This window comes from Brachycentrus maculatus, unplaced genomic scaffold, assembly GCF_059751285.1.
Source record: "Brachycentrus maculatus isolate JH-2025_06_01 unplaced genomic scaffold, ASM5975128v1 h1tg000026l, whole genome shotgun sequence".
NCBI lineage: Eukaryota > Metazoa > Arthropoda > Insecta > Trichoptera > Brachycentridae > Brachycentrus > Brachycentrus maculatus.
Genome location: NW_028280780.1, coordinates 1045428 through 1055429, shown reverse-complemented (window position 1 = coordinate 1055429; position 10002 = coordinate 1045428). Strand labels below are relative to the sequence as shown.

The 10002-nt window shown below is 29.2% G+C and overlaps 1 protein-coding gene and 1 non-coding gene across 2 annotated transcripts in view; both read right to left on the bottom strand.

The window, feature by feature from the left end:
• Positions 1-8099: 8099 nt before the first annotated feature.
• On the bottom strand, positions 8100-8181 carry TRNAL-AAG (transfer RNA leucine (anticodon AAG)). Its single transcript has one exon. It is a non-coding gene; the product is annotated as a tRNA-Leu (tRNA).
• Positions 8182-8946: 765 nt separating this feature from the next.
• Positions 8947-10002, bottom strand: part of LOC148313004 (uncharacterized) — a 29374-nt gene continuing 28318 nt past the window's right edge. Inside the window, exon 7 of the mRNA XM_088270273.1 lies at positions 8947-9272. Within this exon, the coding sequence (XP_088126399.1) occupies positions 9199-9272 (74 nt within the window). The 3' untranslated portion in view covers positions 8947-9198. The remainder of the gene's footprint in view (positions 9273-10002) is intronic.

The following is a 10002-nucleotide window of genomic DNA, read 5'->3' as shown; positions in this document are numbered from 1 at the left end:
TTGTGTGGTAACAAGTAATAATATTGTTTTTTTTATACATACACAGTAAAAGCTCGTTAATTACAAATTCAAGGGACTATAATTTAAAAAACACTTTGAATTTTTAAGTTTGAAAAAATCAAAACATTTTTTTTGAGTCTACATATGTAATTTTAGAAACAAGTTTCTGTAAAAAAAAATTAAAGTGTCTTTTCATCTTTGTTTGGCGTCTCTAAGGGCTGTGCAATGTCACCGTGGCCGTTACATCTATACATGGATAATTGCATAAAAGTACTGAAAGGTTTAAATTGTCCATTTGACTGTCTGTTGCTTTTTGTATGCTTACAATGGTATGATTTTTACCGATAGTTGAGGAGACCTTCAGGCGCTGGTGTCAAAGGTGTATTATGTGTGCAAATAAAGTGATGTGCTGATGAATGTTAACCAATCCAGAGTCATATGAAAGAGATAAATGAAGATTTGAAGAAAACCTTATGTAACTTTATATATGTCTCAATTTGATAGGAAGCATCTCGCGTTTTTATACTAAAGGAAATAGAAGTAACCTTTAATGCGTTTGTGTTGATATATCTTCCGTAGGGAGAATAATCCAGTCTGAATAAATAACAAATTAAATTAATTGTAATCTTTTATTTATTTTAGGTCATCAACATGGATTTATTTATTTGTTTTTGTTTGAGATCACTCAGAATAGAACTGTGTTCAGTATTAGAAATTGACTTGTCTAACAAATGTCTCTGCCAATATCTTCTTCATTCTATGAGATTATTTCTTCATTCTCGGAAAAATCCAGGTTACTTTAAAAGTTTCAATCTTCTTTGATTCTTCTTTCCCTCCGATTTATTGTACGGATATCTTTTATTATACCTATGCACCTATGCAATATACCTATATGCTGGGTGGCCCCACCCAGCATATAATAACATTTGTAATATATAAACATAAATTTACTAGTTTATTTATTTTCTTCATTCCCAGAATTATAAATTTATGTACGATTCACATTAATGTGCCTTTGCCAGGTTTTCGATACTTAATCATAAAATTACATGGAAAATCAATTGTTTATGACATTAATCAAATAAGGAAATATATTTCATATCTACTTACCTTCATTATACATTTACGAATAGCTTATTATATTTAGTTTCGTTATTAAATGATCTTATAGATGATAGAGTTAGGTTGTACAACTTTATTGCCCTGTAATCAAAGTTCTCTTGACCAAAAACAAATAGTAGAGTATACGTTGAGTTTCGTATGATGTGTATCTGAATTTTGTATCTTGTGGTCTATGCACGTTTCCCTTAAATACGTTTATTGTAATTCGTGCGCATTGCTGGGGAGTGCTTTATTGCTTGGGGAGTGAGAGTTATTCTAAAATGCATATGTAAAGATTATTTTAATATATAGTTGCTTGGCTGTTATATCGCTCACTCCTTTCAGGTACGTCATAAATCAAAAATCGTCAATTTTCAGTTGTGCATGTTTTCGGAATGCCCAGAAAATGTACTATATCCCAGCAAAAGCGGAATATTTTTAACTTAATATTTACCCGCTACATGTCAAAAAGTGTTGTTTATGCATTTTGAAGAAAAAGTATTGTTATTTTTTTTTTCAAATATATTTAATATTTTTGTAATCGAGAAAAACAGAGGTTTTACCTTAAAAGATCTGTTGCACAGTAAAAAGATAAATAAGTGACTTGATATTTATTTTTAAAATTGTATTTTGAAACTTTTAAAACGTTCTGTAAAAACTTGAAAAATCAGGTTTTTTGATGTATGTTTAAGTTGTAATTCATTGAATATTTCCCTGTGGGAGTGTGTGTGTGTATGTATAAATATATTTTATTTTATTTTGAATAAATCACAACTTGCAGATATGTTAGCAACAACATAACAAAGTTAGTGAGGATTTTAAATGAGCACAGACAGGGAAGATGGCAGTGGAGATATGCATATAATAAATAAAGATATTCTCACGATAAATTCATCTCTTCTCTTTCATGAGATCCTTTTCAACCTTCACTAGAGTTTCGCTGTAGGCATAAAAGTTTAATTGCAATTAAGCTGACAGGAGATGAGAATCCTTCAGTGTGTTGAATATTACGTCGTATAAAGCAATTATCTATTAAAATACTGGAGAGTGACGTCGCTTAGTAAACATATACTCAACAATTTATTATACTAATTGGACCAAGTTGGGGAAAATCTCTTAATATACATATGACAGGCGCCGCGGAGTGGTTGGGCAGACGCTCGAAAGCGAAACTGGCGTCTCGAGTTCAATTGAAGAATAAAATTTTATTTTATTTTTTTAATTATTTCGAGTGTTTTTGATGTATTTTTCACGTCATCGACCTTACTATCTCACCTGCGGAAAAACCCCTTAAAGTAGTGATTTTGATGGATGTTCCTTTTTAAAAATAAAAAAATGTATGTAGATATAGATACATATGTTTTTATATGTAGATATTAATACATGTGTCCATTTATTTAAAAATATTTATATGTGTGTATACGTATATTTATAAGTATATGGGAGGTTTAAATTTAATTATAACACGATGTTCGATGTAATTTTTTAAGCATTTCCCTAATATGTAAATTATTACACAAAATTCGATAAATGTGAATCAAAATTACCTTCATTTTACGTAATCTCTGTTGTAGTTAATTTAATCAAATTGTTATGGCATTGTTTTAATGAATATCAATTTGAACTTGATATATCCAGCAGAGTGAAAAATTACTGGAAAATATTATTTAGTTTATTAATTATATACAGTGAAGTATTATTCAATGTATTTATGAATGCAGACGTTTAATGCTTTTAGGTGAATGTAACCATTAAATTAAAATTGAATAAAAATTATCCTATAGGTTTGAATGACAAGGTGTGAAAATTGTGTTTTGTTGAAAGATTTTTTATAAAACTAATAACAGTATTTTATTTGTATAAATAAATAAAAAAAAAGTATTAAAAATTAAATTCACATATCGCTCACTCCTTTCAACAACGTCATTTATAAAAAAAACTTGATTTCTCAGGAGATGTTTTGAAAGTTTAAGAATAAAATAAAATGTATTGAAAATACATATCAAGCCACTCATGAACTTTTTACTGCGCAACAGATCTTTTTCGGTTAAACCTGAAGGTTTTTTCTCCATTTGAAAAATATTAAGAGCATTTTGAAGAAAAAATAATTGAACAATACTTTTTCTTCAAAATGCTAAAACAACACTTTCTGTCCTGTATCGGGTAAATATTAAGTTTAAAATATGCCGCTTTTGCTGGTATATAGTACATTTTCTGGGCATTCCGAAAACATGCACAACTGAAAATTGTCGATTTTTTGTATATGACGTTTTTGAAAGGAGTGAGCGATATAAGACCAATTTTTGGGTTAATTTATGTAAACTTTTATCATTTTGTGTTTTCATCTATTTATGAGAACATCTCTAGTTCTCAAAATTATAAACTCGATCGAAAACTCTTTATCACTTATGAATTTTTAGTTTTGTACTGACATTTCTTTTTTTAATAAATTACCTTTCTTATCTTAACTGTATTTTATAGAATAAAATAACAACTATGTAGTTTTTTTCCACATGAATTTTATTTGACCATTTTATGTAACCAACATCACCATTCTGGTGATCTTTTAAGGGTGTTTTAATTTTATATTTAAATAATCATGTTATTCCATAAAGTTAATGCCAAATTATTCAATTATATTAGAATTTAATAATTTTATTTTATAAAAATAATAAATAAAATAAAAACATACGTTATGTAACGTAACACTGATTTTTTTCAATATAAGTATTCAACACTTGAATATTTTAAATTCAAATTTAATTAAAAAATATTTCATATAACACTACTGATTTTTAGTCTGTATTTGAATTTCAATAATATTTTTCAATAAAATGGTAAAATCACATTAAATATATATATATTTTTTTTAATATTTTGATGGAAAATATAAGAGATAGCAGATTGCACCCAATTTAACCGTTTGCATAGTCAACTTCACATTTCAGTTCCTTTTAGTACACAAAGGAAAACGTTTATGACTTTGTACAGTAGCGGCCATAAAAGAAGCTTCACCTTCCCATTGCTCATAACATGTCCCACCAGTATCATTTGTACAGGAACTGTCTACTCGTTTCCTCAACTTTGCCCCTTGATGTCAAATGTCTTTTACCCAAAAAGTTTGAGCTATTATTTTTATGTTTTCCTCCATTTGCTCTCGTAAAAAAAACATTCGGGTAATAATAATACGTACATATCTGTATCATATAAAAAAAGTTTAATTAATTCTTATTTTAATACACACATTAGATAATAGTTTTCAAACAAAATAAAAAAAATCTATGAGGAGCTGAAAGTTATATTAATTTTATTTCAAAATACTATTTGGTGTATTCTTAGTTAAACCGTTAGTCAAGGCACTTTAAAAATAAACTTATCGATTTTCACCCTCTGTATCAATCTCTATCCACATAAATTCAAAATTATTTTCTTGTAAATTATAAGCACCCTAGACCCATGTGTTAATAAATACAAATTCATGTTTTTAAGTAACAAAAAATAATTTTCAAATATTTGTTTAAAAAAAAAAACTATCATTTGTATTGTTATTAGATTGCGAAGCCAGACTAAAAAAATAATAATAATATAATCTGGGTTCCGTGCAATCTTTGTCCGAGTGAGGGGGTATTTGACTCAGAAAACATCTCATTACACAATTGTAGTGTTTTTGCACGTGTAGTGTTCAGCTGTCCAAACATAAAACACAGTAAGGGGCATTTTTTTGAAATACGTTGTTTTGCATTTTTGGACTAAGTAGAATGTACTTAATCCAAAAATGCAAAAAAACGTTTTTAAAAAAATGTCCCTGACTGTGTTTTAAGTTTTGACAGCCGTGTTATGTAGTGGACTACATATTTATTGTACTATTTCCATCACTACAGTGTTGCCAGACAGAGATATAGGTTTCCCGCGGTACCGAGTACCTGGTCATTTTTTAAATTGACGGAAATTTTAAATCAAATACTGGACATTTTAAAATTAATATCTGGTATAAGATACAACTGAATTAACGTAAAACGTTTGAAATAAAAACGTACTTCTATAGTGCGTAAAATACGGTATACATGGTGTATATATACAAATGTATATACATATATATACAATGTAATTAGACATAGTTAGTTGATAATAAGTAATAATGGGCATGTAATCTCGAAAACATTATTTAGCGAAGCAATGAATAGGATATTTCAGGATATATCAGGCGAGTCGATGAAAGCTGGATGCGTTCCAAAAGTGGGTGAAATATGGGCTGAAACTCGGTCCTTCGGCGTCAGAGCGTTCACAGTCCCAAAGCTCATAAAGTGGCCGAACAAAGAGAGACCCCCAGAGAGCCTTTACCCCTAGAACTGTTTCGGGAAAGGGGATGAAAAAATCCACAGCGAATATTCGTGTTCTACTTAAAAAGTATCGTTAAAATCAAACACGTGGATTGCTTCGTTTTTAACATTTTTGGAGATCCTCACTGAAACGTTAAATTTCCATTGTAAGTGATTTTAAGGTATCAGGAATTCAAGTTTGTAAAATTGTTACGTTTTGGTGCGATTTAATGATCTCATATTGGTTTTACACAGGATTAGTCAAGTTTTGTGGCAACTTTAATTAAGATTTCGATAGAATACAGTAAACAGAACAGATTTGAATTAAAATAATTTTTTTGAGCAATATTGGAAATGTAACGTTTTGGTGAGGACCTCCACATTTGATATGAGTTTTATTTTTACTAAGCTTCTTATGAAATGTGAGCAAATTAGGATACTTAACCCTCTTTAACGGAAGTCACTTGTAAACATGCATGCTCCAAAGGAGTGTCTTAGTAATTAGGCTCCAGTCCTATGAAAAGAAATATTGTTTGTAATCAAAATACGGAGCTTGCAGAAACGACCTGTAGTGAGTGTCATGTTCGTAGATCGACTGCGCGAATCGTTGTGTGAATGATCGGAAGAATTTAGTGAATAATCATTGTCTCGCTTCCTTACAGTTGTGGCACGCAGTAGTTAGAGTGAAATAAATAAAGCATACATCTTTAAAATGTTGAATTTTACAATCCTTGAAACTATACATTTTGGCAGCTGTCAAGAAGCAATCTGTCCTCCATAAGCAATGTTTAGTATTTAATGTGTTGCTGTTACGTATGACGCTGCCATTGCGATAAAATAAAACTGTTTCTCTTCTTTAAAGGATTTTTTTACCTGTCACAGGTTACATCTAAAAAATACGCGCGTATTTGATTGCAACGTTGCATTTAAAGATATTGGTGAGTATAAAAAAAAAATTGGGAATTTTAATGAATAATTTTATAAATTAAGTCATTCACATAAATGAGTAACACGAAATAAGTTCTTGTACTATTCCAGTTACAAAATTCCACATTTGTAAATTTGTGAAAATACCTGGAAGAAGGGGAAAAGGCGAAAAGGGATATATCAAAGCTCAAATCACAGAAAAATTGTATGAACTAGGGACACACCACGATATAAATGACGTTTTTTTTAGGAGATTTAAAATTTTATGCAAGTATGCATCACCATTATTATTTATGAAAATTAATAATTGAAACTGTTTTTTAAATGGGTTTTATGCAAGTAATTTGTCCGCCTCCGTAGTGTAATGGTCAGCACGCTCGGCTACCGTTCTGGAGGTCCCGGGTTTGATTCCCAAGGGGGGTAAAATAAATATAAGTGATTTTTTCACTTATATTTATCATATACTTATATTTATCATATCATGTCATATATATTCAATATTACATAAGTGATTTTTTCACTGTCATATTTATTCAATATTACCTGGACTGGTACCTGAAGCGGAGGGCTGATCACCTTTCATTCATGTGTAAACGATCAAGATAACACTGCGTTTATATGACGCAGTGCCCTATGCACCATTGGGGTGTGGATAAGGGTTTTATTATTATAGTATTATTAATTTGAGCATATTCTATTATTATTTTATAAATTCGGTTCATAAATTATTTAGCCTAGAAATCGCTTTTGTCGTTAATTTTGCATAGAAAATATCACAAAGAACCACAATGGGCTTTGTGATCTGCCGAAACAATAGTGATTATCATTTCAACAAGGCTAAAATATAATATGCTGTTTGCTTTGGGTGGTTTGTATCTCCAAAAATAACGTTGACATTCTGTTTAAATATCATAGCGAATTTAAATAGAATCATTCAATTTTGCCACTATCATTTACAACTGGTCTATTTTAATACTGAAAATCTAATATTTAACAAGTCATAAAAACGAAAATATTCTTTTAAAAAACTCTTAAAATAAAACATACACAGTAAATTAAATTAAATTATAAGAGTGTGCACATTTGTTCATTTTAAGTGATTTTGAATTAAATCATTCAATTGTGCCAGTATTATTTACACGAGGTATAATTGAATACTGGAATCCTAAAATGTTACAAACGTCATAAAAACGAAATAAAACATGGAAAAAAAAAACAAGATTTTAAGAATAAAACTTTATTTATTGTTTCGGCATTAACTTTGTGGTAAGACATGTTACAATGATTAAAGAAAACACTTGTTTTTTACCACTTGAGTTCTATTAAAGACTACATGTTTCAGAAGTTAAACTTCCATCATTATACAGTTATTATACAGACCTGAATGATGGAAGTTTAACTTCTGAAACATGTAGTCTCTAATAAAACTCAAGTGGTAAAAAACAAGTGTTTTCTTTAATCATTGTAGAATAAAACTTGTAAGAGAAAATGATATATGTAGTATGCAGTTTTGTTGATTTTGAGGAAATAAACAGTATTTTTGAGTATGCTCAAATATTTGTATTTTAGAGCTTTATATTTCACATTAATATATATTTATATATTCACATACGCACACACACACACACACATTCTAAAACGTTTCACACAAGCATTTAAAATACAACATTCGCCTCATTAATTTATTTTTCTTTTATAAATAAATTTAATAATAAAAATACTCATAAATAAAACTATGGTAAAAAAAATCCTTGGCAGCGGTGGGATTCGAACCCACGCCTCCGAAGAGACTGGTGCCTTAAACCAGCGCCTTAGACCGCTCGGCCACGCTACCGTTGAGAAGAGCGGGGAAAATCGACGCCAACTTTAAGAGTATCTCAACATTGACAAGGTTGAGATAAGCTAATTATATTTATATCTGGAACAAAGGTTAAAAATAAACATGTAAATCTTGATTCACAAATAAATTAGAGTAAAAAAATATATTGAGTATTTGGCGTACAATATTTGTTTTTTAAATTAAGTTTACTTGGAAATATGTATGTATAAATTATGCATCGAAATTTCGATCAGATATCTACGTCTTACACACTTGTCTATCTCATTATGTCTATAAATTTATGGACTATGTCCTTACTATGTCCATCTTAATACATCTTACTATGTCTATCCTACCATTATTCATTCAAAGTGAATTGGCATTAACTTTGTAGAAAAACTTAATGATTAAAATAAAACAGTTGTATAAAACCACTTTTTAAAATGTAAAATATAGCTGTGAGTTCTTTAAAAATCGAACGGTTAGGTCATAAATATGGTTTTTTCTTTTTATATATTCGGTATCTATAAAATTACTTACCTTTACATCCATTTCCTTTCTCATATAGTAATAATACGGTTAAGATTGAGCATCTTCACTAACGTCATCCTTAACTCATCAAACATAGTGACATTAAACATGTTGATCGCGTTGCTTTCATGTAGTCTACTTTAAAGTAATCACTGCATAGCATGCCTTCATACCCTATGAATCATTTGGTAGGAATAGGGGTAAAGACGAAAACATTCAGCTTTCAAAGGGTGGGAGAAAAAAAATGTATTTTGTTAAAATATTTTATTAATGTTATCACATTCAATTTTACAATTATTCCATTAAATTAAAATCAATAAAAATTAAAATGATATATTATCTACTTACAAAATAATGAGCATTTTCTTCGAAATTCACAATAAACATTTTTTTCTTAAAAAAACTCTATTTTTCACATACACTCTTTCTTATAAATATTTAAATTTCATCTTTATTGAGTATAAATAATTTTACTGTTTAAACATACTATTTTACCTTAATTTACCGATATTTCATGTAACTTATCCAAAATACGATCGTTGATAACAACAGGCAAAGAGATAATGTTGATTTTCCTGGAAAAAATAAAAGGATTACGTTTAATTGTATACAGAGTGAGCCATTAAAACGTATTCGATTTTTTTGTTGAATAACGCAGTTGCTAAAAAAATATATCATGAATTAAGTCAATTACATTTATTGAATTTTTTTTATGCCTCAAAAAAAAATTACAATATGTAATAAAATTTATTTGGTAAATAATATATATTTAAATAAGAATTATTTATTTGTTAAATTATTTAACAAAATAATTCAAAACAAACTATCATGCCGCCTCATCGTATAGGTAGGCAGAGAGAAAAGAACGCCACATAACTATGTAAATATTTTTCTCATTGCAAACATTTTTCACTTCCACATTTCTACGACTGCTCATTATTCCACTGATTATTCTAACAATTATTAAAACTCCTAATCTGACCCCTTTTAGTAATTTAATAACTTGATCATGCCAAGTATTTTTTTGGTCTTCCTCTACTGCTACTTCCTAGTACATGCTTAAACCATCTCCACACAGCTTTCTTAATTTTATCGATAATGCTTACCTCTGCTTTGGATTATTTCCTCTTATTTCCCAATTCGAACATCTATCATACATTGATTTGGCGCAAATATGTCTGAGAGATTGCATTTCGAATTTATTCAGTCAACTTCCATCCGTAACTCCATGCTTCATTTCCACACATAAAAGTAGTTACCAGAACTTCATTGTGTACTGCTGTTTTAGCTTCCCCTGATTTATCT